Below are 14359 nucleotides of genomic sequence, written 5' to 3' on the forward strand. Positions count from 1 at the left end.
AGTATATGCTTATTGTACATTAGTACAGTAAATGGGTTAAGGATTTTTCTTTTTTTTTTTTCTATTCATTAATTTTTATTTTATTTTATTTATTTATTTTTGATGTTGTCCAGAAACCCTGCTCTAAAGATGGAATTTTTTCAAGCCACTTCATGCCTGCAATAAGCGAGGCAGTGGTCTCACACCAGGCATTGAAATTCATCTTCCACCTAAAGATAATCACAAACATCCATGCCCACAGCAGGATTCAAATCTACAACCTGTTGGTTGAAGACCAGATATGATAACTATTCAGCCAACCAGTCCAGCCATTACATGATTAAGTTTACATTATTAGTAATTTCCTATCAATAGTTTTCCTCCAAATTAGTCTTTCTTGTCAGAAATGCAATATTGTCATATCTAACATTTTGATCTTCTGATGCACTTCTCACTGAATCGATCGACCTAGATCTTGGTCTTCTGTCTCTTTCCTGCCATCTTGGCATCAAACACATCATCATCAATTTCCTGATATGTACCTTCAAAGAGTGTTGAGGCTACTATGACAGCACTACATGATTCAGTTTACATTATTAATAGTCTCCTATCAACAATTTCCCTCAGAATTAGTCTATTACTTGTCAGCCCTCCAATACTGATGTAATCTAACATTCATTAGATTTCACAATATTTCCTTCTTCTAAGGCACTTCTGACTGAATCAATCCACCAAATCCTTAGTTGTCCTCTCAGTCTTTTTCCTGCCATCTTTGCATCGAACACCTGTTTTGCTAAACTTTCCTCTCCCAGTCTGTTTAAGTCACCATACCACCTTAGATTAGTGCTGTTCACACATTCTTGAATGCAAATAATGTCAAGTTCCTTCCTATTATCATAATTTTTAATATGATTCTCCCATTGATGCCATCTATGCTGGCTCCTAATTTTTCTAATAACTCTCATATCAGTAGTCTTTAAGCAAGTGCTTTATTTCTAACCCAACTCTCAGGTCCATAATTTAAAACTGGGTTTGAACACTGTATACTACTAGTTTAGTGTTTAGGCTAATTTCTCTCTTATTCCATATAAATTTATTCAGCTGGCTTCCCAACACACCAACTTTGCTTATTCTGTTGCCTATTTCTAGATTAAACTTGCCAACTTCACTAAAAACTGCCTAAATAGCTGAAGTATGCAGCTGATGTTGCCTATGTTCCTTCCTATTTTCATGGTTTTAGTCTTTTTATTATTGATTTTGATGCCAAATTTGTTAAAGCTGTTATTCAATTTATCTAGAAAATCCTGAATCCTAAACACAGCATGTGTTTAGGAGCACATTGTCATCATCTGCATAAAACAAAGAGCTAAGTTTGATATCTCCAATTCTAATATCAGATTCAATGCCTAGGTGATTAAGAGTGAAGATAATGTGCATCCTTGTGCACGTGATCCTACTCAAAATACATTCCTGTAATCCCTTCAATTTTAACTGCTGACTTGCAACTTGATTATAGACTAAATATATAGTCTTGAATAATGTTCCATTTATCCCTATATAACTGTAGTGTTTTGAGAAGCTTTTACCTGGTCCTATGTCTTTTTTTTTTCCAGATCTACAAAGCTTAAGTACAAATCCTTGTCATATTCTTATGATCCTAAAATTTGATCCTGAAAATCTCTATTTTGCCTGCATCCCGCTTGTTCTCCCAGTTTCTCTTCCACAATTTTTCTCATCCTCTTTTCAAGTATGCTTGCATAAATCTTGCCTGGAACATCTAATGTGATGTTCCAGGTAAAAACCCTCAAGAATTACCAGGATGCAATGAAATTACTGTAGAAATGTTAAAAGGAGAAGGGAAGATTATAGTGACTTGGTTTGATTATAGTCTGAGATCTTAACATTTTTTCTGAAAGTGGCAAAGTTCCCAAAGCCTTCACTAGAAGTATAATAGCATCCTTTTTGAAAGACAATGCATGGTGTATATCTGTGTGTGAGTGAGAGTTAACGAAAAATTCCTCTGTAATTCTCATATTCCTTTTTCTATAGATGGGAACTGTTAGAACTCTACTCCAGTCATCTGGAATTCGACCCTCTGACCAGGCCCTCTGTATTATTCATTGAAGCCACTGCAAAACTTTTATGCCTCCTTAAGCATTTCTGGTAGAATATTATCTATTCCAGCTGCCTCTCCACATTTCAAGTTTTTATGGGCTCTTTCTACCTCAAGTATTGATATGTACTTCTCTTTGCATTCCTCTTGAAAATTTTCTAATATGGTTCTGTCACTGCTTGGTTCGTTTAACAGTCTTTCGGAGTAATTACTCCAGACATGTAGGATATTATTATTTTTAATTTTGATGTCACCTCTATCATCTCTTATTCCTTTTACAGTACTCTTTCTTCTATTTTTTAAGCCTTTTTCAATAGCCTCCAGAACATTTTCCCACCCTCCTGATATTTATTTTCTATATTCTTACCAAGTTCTTCCCATGACTTTTCTTAAGTCTTTTTTGCACACAGCATAGTTCTCTTACATTATTTTTCTCTGTATTCTTTTAGATTATCTGCCGACTCATTTGCTTGAAACTTTTGGTATGGTTCTTCTCCGGAACTACTACCTTGCTTCTTGTGTCCATGGTGGTGTTCTTATTTTTCCATCCTTGCAGAAAACGTTACCACATGCCTGCCTAGCTGAATCAATCAGTGTTTTCTTCAGAGTTTGCCACTGAGACTCCAAGATTTGATTTTTTTTTTGAGCTGTTTCATTTTTTCTTCAACAATGTTTGTATAGTTGAGTCTACAGTTTACCATTAAAAACTACTGAACTATAATTCTTTTTAAAACTTTCTTTCTTACTTACTGTTCTTTTCAAATGTGATATTCAATTTTATCCTACTTGAAACTAAGTGATGGTTGCTTTCAGTTTCAAATCCTCTGTACACTCTTATATCCTGAACCAGCATGTAGATATCACTATCAACAATGACATAGTCAATGAGGCTTTTCTTATTTCTTGTTGCTTCTCTCCAGGCGAACTTGGGCACATGTTTATGTTGAAACATGGTGCTAGTAATGACTAGTCTATGTCTTGAACAAGTTTAGCAGATACTTACCATTATTCATCATCAGTTTTGTCAATAAAGGATTCATTTCTCCCACATTATTTTTGAATAAGACTACAATATTTTTGAATAACATCATCATCATAATCCAGGTCAGGTACTCTTTAACACCCAATCCTTCCATTGCAGAGTCTTGTTTATTGCAAAATCAATTACAAGACTAAATAGAAAAAAAAGTGACAGAACACATACCTCTCTTACTGCGCTTATTTTAAACCATTTACTATATGCTTTATCAACTCTAATACAAGCCTCACTTTTATCATATAAAGCAGTCGTAATGCTAATAAGTTTGTCAGGTATTCTATAAATTTTGCCTATCAACAAAATCATAAGCTCTTGTTGAAGTCAGCAAAACATGTAATCACGGGTTTCTGAAATTCTAAACATTTCTCCAGAATCTGCTACAGCGAAAATATTTGATCCTTTTTCCCCTACTGAATCCATTTTGTTAACTTTTAAATTGCTTAAACGTGTGGACAGACTTATGTGTTCGTCGAACATGTTGTTTATTATTTTAACGGTATAATAGAACACAGAAACTAAGTAAATAATTAATTTATTAACTTGATGCTGATATTTCGCTGGTATTATAACCAGCATCTTCAGAGCACAAAAACACTGTTTGTCACAATACGCGAGACTAAAACAACATGGTGTACATTAACAAAATTGTAGCAGCAACACAAAGACTAGAGTCCTGATTTTGGCGCCCTCTATCTGAAAAAAAAAAAAAAAAAAAAAAAAAAAAAAAACCGCTATCATATATTGCTAGAGTCCTAGAAAAGTGCTAGTTTTTCCTTAATATGACTGTCTCCCAGATCTTCGGCAAGTTAATACAGCCATATTTGTTGAGATTTGGGGTGTGTTTTAGGGCTTCTGTCGCCTCTAAGAACAATCTCTCTGATTTATATGGGTTTCTGTGTAGTACTTTTGTGTTTTTCCAGTTGATCCTGTGTGCAGGGGTATCCAGAGCATGGTCTGCTAGGCCCGACTTCCCATAATGATATGCATCAATATCAGCATCAAGTTAATAAATTAATTATTTACTTAGTTTCTGTGTTCTATTATACCGTTAAAATAATAAACAACATTTTAAATTGCTTGTCAGCCAGGTCCTTTACCCTTTTGAGTATAACAATGCAGATCACTCTACTTGGAATAGACAGTCTAATTCCTCTATAAATCTCTCTCTCTCTCACTCACACACAGATATACACCATGCATTGTCTTTCAAAAAGGATGCTATTATACTTCTAGTGAAGGCTTTGGGAACTTTGCCACTTTCAGAAAAAATGTTAAGATCTCAGACTATAATCAAACCAAGTCACTATAATCTTCCCTTCTCCTTTTAACATTTCTACAGTAATTTCATTGCATCCTGGTAATTCTTGAGGGTTTTTATATGGCTCTCACACACAAAGTTATTGCAAACCTATGGTACCTTTGTGCTGTGATTGGGTTAATTTTTTTTTCTATTTTTATCAATTACACACACACACACACACTTTTTTTATTATTTATTTTTTACATAATCCAGAAATCCTTCTCAAGAGAACAAAACCATGGAACTTTTTCAAGCTCTTTCAGACCTCCAATAAGTGAGATGGTGGCTTCACTAGAAAGTGAAATTCAACTCCCAAACACTGAAATCACAAACATCTATACCCACGGCAGGATTCAAACCTCCGGCCTCTTAGTTGGAGAGCAAATATGCTAACTACTTGGCCAACCAAGCTGGCAAATTTATAGCCTGTCTAAGCTCATATGGATGTGTAATAATTGGACTAATACTAAATTGGGAAGTGGAATTCCCGATTTGATATCAGTGAACAGACTAGTTCCACTTCCCAGTTGAGAAGTGAAACTAGTTGGTTCAATAAGGACAGTTCAGTCCCAAGACTGAATATTGTTTAAAAGATTATCAAAATTCTCTGTCCACTTTGCCATGATGGCATCGTGCCATTCAATTGTGTTCTTATTTTTATCTTTAAATAAAAATCTTTTCTCTCTCTCTCTCTAGTTATACTCTTGCTTTTTCTGCCATGCTGTTAAACCAGAAGTTATATACTTTCAACTGTTTTTTTTTTTTTTAATTTTTATTTACCTTAGTTTATTCTTGTTATTTAGATGCCGCTCCAGCCTCTTCCTTATTTCCTTCTTTTAGCACTTCACTGCCCGAATAATTCTATAGGCTAGCTCTTTCATAACATCTGAGCAAGTTGTCCTTGTAACTTCTGCCATGCCAGCATTGTTCATTGCTTCCATGTTAAGCATGACAGTGGTAGGCACTATTATACATTTTCTATGTTTTGCTTGCATTGTGCTCTTAAGAAGGTAGTCAGATTTTATCTCTGCACCTCTATACATTCTAGTATCCTGCACAAAACTTGCTCATTTACTATTAATTTAGATATAGTCATGTTCTTATAGATATCTATGAGGACCAAGAATAACAGTAAATACCTTTTTGCTTGAGGTGTTAGTTACTCTCAGTTGCTAGCCTGGTTGGCCAAGTGATTATCGTGTCTGCTCTCCAGCCAAGAGGCTGTGGGTTCAGATCCTGCGAGGGACGTGGATGTTTGTGATTGTCCTATTAACTCTATGGAAAAGGTATCTGCAGCTCTACTACTTCCTCCAGCAGAAGGTTTCACTCCCGAAACTCAGTGAGGTACGAGAGTGACCATATGGCATCAAAATGATGTCACATGTGAATAACTAACTAGCTACTCTCAATTCATTAAGCTTACTTAACTGGAGAAATCTTTCAATGTTGTCATTACAATTACCAATGCCAAAATGAACCAGTTACTCCTGCTCATTTGTTTAAAATTTGAGAACTGAAAACAAAACTTACGTGAAAATTAATGTTAATGATTTAAAATTTTCACCTTAGTATTGAAGGTATCTCCTACACTACAATTCAGTGTAACACAACTAAAATACTAAATCATAGTATAAGTAAGACAACAGACAGTGAATAAATTCCTAATTAATTAATTTTTTTTTTAAAAAAAGGAAGAAAAAATTATATGCGCACATATATAATAAGAAAATTAATTAAAATTGATTATACAAAGAGAGCTGAACAATCAGCTCTCTTTGTATTAAATATTCCATTAGGGAATATATATTTTGTAGATGAGCTTGGTTTTTTTTTTTTTTTTTTTTCACTGTATTTGGTCAAGATGGCATGTTCATTTAAGCAAGATTGCTCAGATTCATTAGTACTGGATACAGAAATTATTCCTTATGAGACCTTTCTACATCATCTGAATTATTTAAACAGATCTGATGATGTTGGTTATCCCCTTTATGAGAAATATCGTTGTATCAATCTTTTGTAAATTCCTAATTTATTTTTTTATTATATGTATATATATCATATTATTATTTTTAATTGATTACATAGGAATTTATTGTCTTGCTTATGCCATGATTGCACTGTTTTAAAATACTTTTGTTATTCATAATTTAATTGTGTTCTGTTATCATTGTACTTGAAGGTTTTTGTGATACTTTTCACATAAGTTTTCTCTTCTGTCACAAATCTGATACAAATATGACAGCATAAATACCTATTCTGAAACAGTACTCCTGCACAGTATTTGGAATCATTGACAACCTTGGCATTCAAATCCTCCAAAATAAATGTTCTGTCAACTTTCTTAAAAGTGGTTGAGTTTGTCTTATAGCTGGTTAAAAAAAAAAACTGCTCTTTCTTTCCATCTTCAGAATCCTCAGTAGAAGCATAGCAGTTAACCACGTTCAGAGCTTTAATCCAAATTTTAAATTTAGTAGTCAGGTGTCTTTCGTTAATGTAGTTATGTCCAAGAAGAGCATTTCCATTAAGTAACAACCTTGCTGATGTTTGTCATCTTCACATCCAGCATATATGAATCAAGTGCTTTCCTTCTCTATCTGTTACCTTATAATGGACATATCACTTCTTCATTTCCAAAATAATGAAATGAAAATGCACTGCTCTGGAGCTCTGGAAATCTTGTTAACATTCTAGACCATATATTTTCTTTCCTTAAACAAATAATGTTAAACCTCCGCATGAAGATCATGGTGATCAGAATGGTTTACCCGACTGCCCTCACATTTGTCATCTATTACTTGTGTTTTTTTTTTCTTTTATATTTTTACTTTTTACTTTCTTGTATTTCTCATTTTTTAATTATTATTATGTAACACCTCCAAGGAGTCCAAAGACTCATCGAAGGAGGGGAACCTACTCTACAACTCTCTGTCTCCACCAATCTACCAACTGCAACTACCTTCATCATCTACACCAATGCCTTAATTATGTTGAATTTGACCATGAATTTGAATTATATACCATGAATGGAAAAATAAAATTAAACTTTAGTTTTTTATTATTATTATTTGTATCATTTAATGTGGTAATATTTTGTAAATTGGTCAAGTTTATGTAAGACTTCTAAAGGGGATTTTTATTTTATTTTATTATTTTCGTTTTTGCTGTTCTGGGAGTGAGGGAATTGCCTTGATATAAGGTGCACATAGTTAAGTTCTGAGCAGCATTATTAAAATATATTTTCGCTCATTTGTATATTTTTATAGAACAGCAACAACAGAAAGGAAGAAATGCAAAAAAAAACAAAAAGAAGAAAAAGAATCGTCCTCATGGAAGAGAGATAGTATTAAATCAAGCTCTTCAGAGTCTATGTGGTGGATTTTATAAGGTCAGTAATAAATTGTCACACATAAAGAATAATTATAAATGTACCTCCATACATTTTGCTTGCTTTCTCGTTCAACTCTAGGTTTTGTCTTCTTCGAATTTTTTCTCTGTATTTTTATCTTTAGCATTCACATGCAAAATTCTCTTTGAGTGTTATTCTTTTAATGTGATGTAGCCATTGTTTATATGTCCATCAATATTGAAAATAGAGATCAGTCAGCAACTAATTAAAGAGGTAATTTAACTTTTTGTATGTTGGGTCTAAAGTGGGGGGGATGCTCAAAACAATCTTCTTAAGATAGCAATGGTCATCGTCATCATCTTAGCAATTCAGGAATAGGCTTTTTATGTCCTGTTCCTGCTCTGCAGATGAAGTTGATTTTTCCTCCTTAATCTTGGACATCCCTGGTCTCTTCTTCCTGTAGGTTTACATTTATACGCTAATTTGGGGATCCTATTGTTATTCATCCTTTCTATGTGATGTAGCCAATTTTGCTGGTATTCTTATATTTCTTCTATGATGTTTTTTGTATCTAATCGTTTTCTTATTTCTGTGTTTTTCTTTTTATCTAACCTAGTGAGTCCCAACTCTTAGAAACTTCATCTGTGTTGCTTCTAGTGTTTGTTTGTTTCTTTGTTTTAGAATCCAAGTTTCACTTCCAAATTTGAGAGATGGTTTAGAGGTAATGTTATGTAACCTTAATTGAGTTTCTTTAGTCATTTGTTTTCCAAAATTTCTTTTAATTATGCCATTCATTTTATTGTAAATTTGTAGTCTTGCTTCCAGTTGTGAATCAGCATTTGTTTTGCGAGATTATATTTCCCAAGTATTTGAATTCTATAACTTGTTCTATTATTTTATTGTTAAGCATAATTTTGACTTTTAGAATGATGTATCCACACATTGCCATAGCTTTAGTTTCTGTTTCAGAGATTTTCATTTAAAATTTTTTTGCTATTTCATTTAGATGGTTAGTTGCAATTTGGAGTTTATCTTCTGAATTTGAAATTAGTACTTGATTATCTGCATAAAATATTGTATTTATCTGTATATTATTTGTTAGTTTAACCCCATCTTTGACAGTTGTTTTCCTTTAGGATTCTGTTTATATAAATGTTGAATAGGATTGGGGATTAGCCACAACCTTGTCTTACTCCTTTATTTTTATCATTATAGGTTCTGATAATGTTCCATCCGCAAATTTGATGCAAATTTTTGTTTCTCTGTATAGACTTTTTATTGCATTAATTAATTGAGGAGGTATTTTATCATCTTGTAATATTTTCCAGAGTAGATTCCTGTTCAAGTTATCATATGCCTTTTTGTAGTCAATAAAAAAAGAAAAGCGGGCAATTAATTTCTTTTCTTTTTTCTATGATCTGTTGCATTGTGAAAGAGGCATCTGTGCATCCTCTCCCTCTTCTAAAACCACACTGTTCTTCTTCTAAATAATTTTCTGTATATTTAATTAGTCTGTTCTTTAAAATGTTTGCATATAGTTTAGACGCTGTTATTAAGAGAGTAATGCCTCTGTAATTTCCACATTTGTCCTTGGGACCTTTTTTGTGAATATTTATTACTGCTCCAGTTTCCCATTCTTTTGGGATCTTTTGATATTGCCAGATATTATTGAAGAGTTTAAGTAGGTTTTCTTTTAAGCTATTGTCTGCATATTTAAAGAGCTCAACGCATATTCCATCCAGGCCTGGGCTTTTTCTATTTCTTGAGTTTTTAAATTCTTTTTCTAACTCCTTCCATTGCTATTTCTTTTGTACTTTCCTGTGTATTGATATCTTCAATTTTGTGAGTTTTATCATTGTTTTGTATTTCTTGTTTTTCATTCTACAATGTTTTATAGTGTTCTATCCAATCCACTTTGGAAATTAGATTATTTCTTAATTGGTCATTTTCTGCTGTTTGTAGTTGCCTGAAAATTTTAAAACCTGTTCATTGTGGCTGAGTGATATCCTGCTCTAATGATTTAACATATTTACTCCAATCTTCTCTGCATATGCTTCTTTAAGTTTTTGGACTTCAGCCTGTAGTTTCTTATGTTGTATATAGTCAGCAGTGTTTTTACTCTGCAGATATATTTTAAAAGCCTGTTTATTCCTTTCGATTAATTCCTTTAAGTCATCATTCCAAGTTCTTAGCCATTTTTTTTTTTTTTGTTTTTCCTTGATTTGTAACCTAAACTTTCTTCTGCTGCGTTTAGTATGGTTTCCTTTATATTATTTCAGTCAGTTTCAATATTGTTTGTGGTTGGTATTATTTTATATCTTATTCTGCTTTTATATAAGTTTCTGATACTCTCCTGTTCTAGGAGGTGAATTTTAAACTGTTTATTAGATGTCGGTACATTATCTTTTTTTCTTTTGAAGTATGTGGTTCTTTTTTATGAATTCAAATCTGTTTTCAACTAACACGTGATCACTATCAATTTCGCTTCCTCTAAAAACCCTTGTATCCTTGATATTATTATTTAGCTTGTTGTTAATAATAATGTAATCTATTATTGATTTAGTTCATCGTGCTTCCCATATGTACTTATGTATATTTTTATGCCTGAAGAAAGTATTGCTGATTTTTAGACTGCAGAAGTCTCTTAATAAAATTCTATTGTTATTGATTACTGATTCTCCCTCTGATCCAATGAATCCTTTTATTGGGTTATTTCCCACTGTAGCGTTGAAATCTCCCATCAAGATTGGTGCTTCATTATTATTTGTTTCATTATTACATTCCTGAAGTTCTCTGTAAAATTCTCCTGTCTCTTCCTCTTTTCCATCTACTGGTGCATAAATTCCAAAAATATTGAATGTTTGATTTATAATTTTCATTCTAACTTTAATTATTCTGTCTTATACCCAAGTATAATCCAAAATTTTGTTTTTTAATTTTTTATTAATCCAAATTGCAACCCCAGATGAAGCCCATTTGTCTTCTGGAACTCTGGAGAAGATCATAACATAATCTTCTAGAATTTGAGATCCCTTCTTTTTCTTTTTGTCTCAGTTATTGCTGCTATATCAATGTTTCTATTTTTTTAGTTCTCAGTTTAGCTCAACAGTTTTGTGTGTAATTCCATGTACATTCTAAGTAATTATTTTTAATCTCTCAAAAAGAAGTTCCTGTCCATTAGCCAGTCAATTCCGATAAAATCTATCCTATTTTTCTTCTTCAGAGTTTTGCGAGTAATTGTAAATTTCCCCTGAATAGGCTACCAACCTTTTGTAGGGTGAGTTTGGTGGTGGGGCTGCCACCTTAAGGCCTCCAAACCTGCCTTTTGAAAGGGAAAGCAGACGCCCACTGCTTGAGATGGAAAAAACATAGTATAATAGGAAAGATTCACCCCTAGCTCTCGACTACTCTAATAGCATTGGAGGAAGGAACAAGAGGAACAACAAGAAAGAAAGAAAGAAGAGTAGGGACCAGTCTACAGACTGGTCCCTACTCTGTAATATCTGTATATTACTTCATGTAATATACAGATGTATATTACATGAAGTAAGGCACGGCCCAGCATCAGGTGCCTCGGGTTTGCTGCTCCCATACTCACTAAAGTGAGCCCTTGAGGTAGATAGATAAAATTCATCAACAAGTCTGCAATAAGATGTAAAAAAAAAAAAAGTTGCCATTCCCTATCTTAAAGAAACAGCAGAACAAATAGTGTGAGTTCTAGAAAAGTTTATTCCGTGCACCACTTCTCCCCTTGCCTGCTGTTTATCAAATACCAGTTTAGTGTTGACTTTTTGTAACAGACAGTCCATTCCACCAAGATTTAAATCCAAGTAATCGCATTCTTGGAATCTGAATCTGACTTTGTCTACCATGTCACTAGACATACAGTTCTTCTGAATCATATAAAGGTTCTGCACTCCAATTCAAATTGGATTGTGTTCCTTGATGTGAAACTGTGACACCATTCCAGCTATTAACTGTTCTTACTGCATGCAAGTGGCTACAGTCAAAAATACATACTTAATCCCTTATTAGGAGGGCTCAACCAATCCTAAGGAGGCAGTCGAGGAATGGGGGAACCCCACACGAATAAATAAATAAATAAATAAACTGCATGTAAGTCTGAAAGTTTTTAGGAAGTAATTGCAGTTAACTGTTCATAATTTTTTAATGATTTATGTAGCTCTGTATTTGAATTGCATAATACTAACCATTGTTTTCTTTGAGCTTTAATAGTGTGCTTTCTCCTTTTGACTCAGCTGTGAAAAAGGCATATAAGTAAACATAACCCAACATTTTGAACGTTGCTAACTATCCCTGTTGTTCTCTCCCTGATAGTGTCCTTGTAACAAGGAAGAAGTATGTAGGAGTTAGTAAATTCTATGGTTCTCTTAAGGGTCAAAGCTGGATAACTGGGAGGAGAACTCTCAGTTGCCCTTAAGGAATGTGGAGAACTGATTGAGACTTTTGAACTAACATCCAATCCTGCCTTTGTGTGTTGCACCCTGTTAGTAGGTAACCATTGGGTACTGAATAAATGAGGATGTACTGGCAATTTGAGACTTAGCCAAGCAAATTGTACTGTCTATTGGCTTAAACCAGAAATACACCTGATGAGAGTTCATGTCATCTTAGGTACCACCAAGTTAAACAAAGGCCCATGCTGTTTTTGAAAGGGAACTAGGATGAACTACGAAAAGTACAGACTCAAAGCCAGAAGAATTAATCATCGACCATCAACATAAAGAGTATTAATGGGAAGGAAATCAAACTTGTAGAAGAACTGGAAAAGTAACATATGACACAAAGAGGACAAAAACAGATGAGATCTTACTATATAAGTATAGAATGTTATGATTTTTTTATTGAAAATTTTAAATTTAAAATTTTTTGATTGAAAGGCAGTTTCAAAAAGATTTATGTAGGCAAATTTCAAAATGTAGAAATGGATGGTGAAACTTATTTGTACCTGTGATCCCACAGAAGGTTCTACTAAGAAAGAGATGGAGAAATTTATCAAATCATCAGCAAGCAGCTGATGTAAAGAAAGAAAATGGTAAAGTGGCCTTTGTTGGAGATTTAAACAGCAAATTAGGAAATGAATCCCACCAAGCATATAGGAACAGTTTGGGAAAATTTAGAGAAGAGGGAAAAGCTAATAATAATGCCTCCTTGAATTTCTGGATTGCTGCACCAAAGCTGAAATAATAAAGCATGCATTAATACAGCTGTTACTGTATTGATGCATGATGTGGTATCCTAAATCACAACAGCACTGTTTAAATTATTAAAAATTATAAATTCTGCTGTAGTGAAACCCACACCACTCAAAATCACAGTATGGAAGGTATTGCTGTACAAGCATATATAGAGGATTTACAGTTGGAAACAATCATCATTTAACTTTCAGTATGATGAAAATGAATATCATATTAAAAAGAATAATATGTAAGAAAGTTTTAAAAAGAATTGAAGATGAGCAGGTTTTACAGGTAAACTGTAGACTCAACTATACAGACATTATTCAAGAAAAAGAAACCTTTTGAAAACAGGACCCAAACCTTGAAGTCTCATTGGCAAACTCTGAAGAAAACACTTTGATCAGTTCAGCTATGGAAGCATGTGTTAAAGTTGTTTGCAAGGATAGAAAAAATAAAATTACCAAGGTGGTTTAACATGAGGTTTAACCACCGATCTTGGAAAAGAAGAAAGTATACCAAAAGTTCCTACCAAATAAGTTAGCAGATGTCCCAAAACAATACAGAGATAAATGTGAGAGATCTAAGCTATGTGTAAAAGTAGTTGAACAAAAGTCACGGGAAGACTTCAGTAAGAATATAAGATAAATATCAGGATGGGGCAAAATGTTCTAGAGGCTATTGGAAAAGCTTAGGAATGAAGGAAAGAGTACTGTGATTATTATTATTATTATTATTAACGGACCTCCATAGAGTCAAGAGACTTATTGGGGGAGGTCCCTCTCTCACATGTACAGTTCATCATACCTCGACTTAAATGCATTCACTGTCCTGCACTCACCATACTTTCAGGCAATGCATTCCAATCACCCACCACTCTGCAAAAAATCTACTCCTCACACCCACCTTATACAGCTTCCAGGGATGGCCTCTCGTTATCCTCCTATCTCCAGATATTCTATGAAAATCTCATCCACACTAATCTGATAATTATCCCTTACCAACTTATACATCTCAATCACATCTTCCCTCTTCCTTCTATATGCTAGGCTCTGCAATTTGCATTCCCTTGATCTGTCCTCATATTCCACATTCCAGAGACCAGAAACCAACTTAGTCAATTGTCCCTGGACCCTCTCCATTATCCTTCTGAAAACCAGTCAACCAAATCTTGCACAGTAATCCATATGCTGCTTAATCAAGGCCTTGTACAATGGAATTGAGACATCCTTACTTCTACACATCAATGTTCTTTCTCTGCATCATTCTCATAATCCGCTGTGTTGTCCTCGCAATTTTAGCAAAATGTCCACAAAATTTCAAGTCCCTATCTGCCATCATCCTCAGATCTTTCATCTCTTCTAAAATATCCCCACCAATCCTA

General features: G+C 33.7%; 1 protein-coding gene across 2 annotated transcripts in view; it reads left to right on the plus strand.

Moving 5' to 3' along the window:
* Nucleotides 1-14359, plus strand: part of Naa35 (N-alpha-acetyltransferase 35) — a 440678-nt gene that overhangs the window by 362022 nt on the left and 64297 nt on the right. For both annotated transcript variants that reach the window (XM_090406587.1, XM_090406588.1), the window contains exon 17: nucleotides 7695-7816. In XM_090406587.1, the coding sequence (XP_090262713.1) occupies nucleotides 7695-7816 (122 nt within the window). The remainder of the gene's footprint in view (nucleotides 1-7694; nucleotides 7817-14359) is intronic.

Source organism: Typopeltis vanoorti, chromosome 16, assembly GCF_054136105.1.
Source record: "Typopeltis vanoorti isolate ZY-2024b chromosome 16, IOZ_Tvanoo_1.0, whole genome shotgun sequence".
Classification (NCBI taxonomy): Eukaryota; Metazoa; Arthropoda; class Arachnida; order Uropygi; family Thelyphonidae; genus Typopeltis; species Typopeltis vanoorti.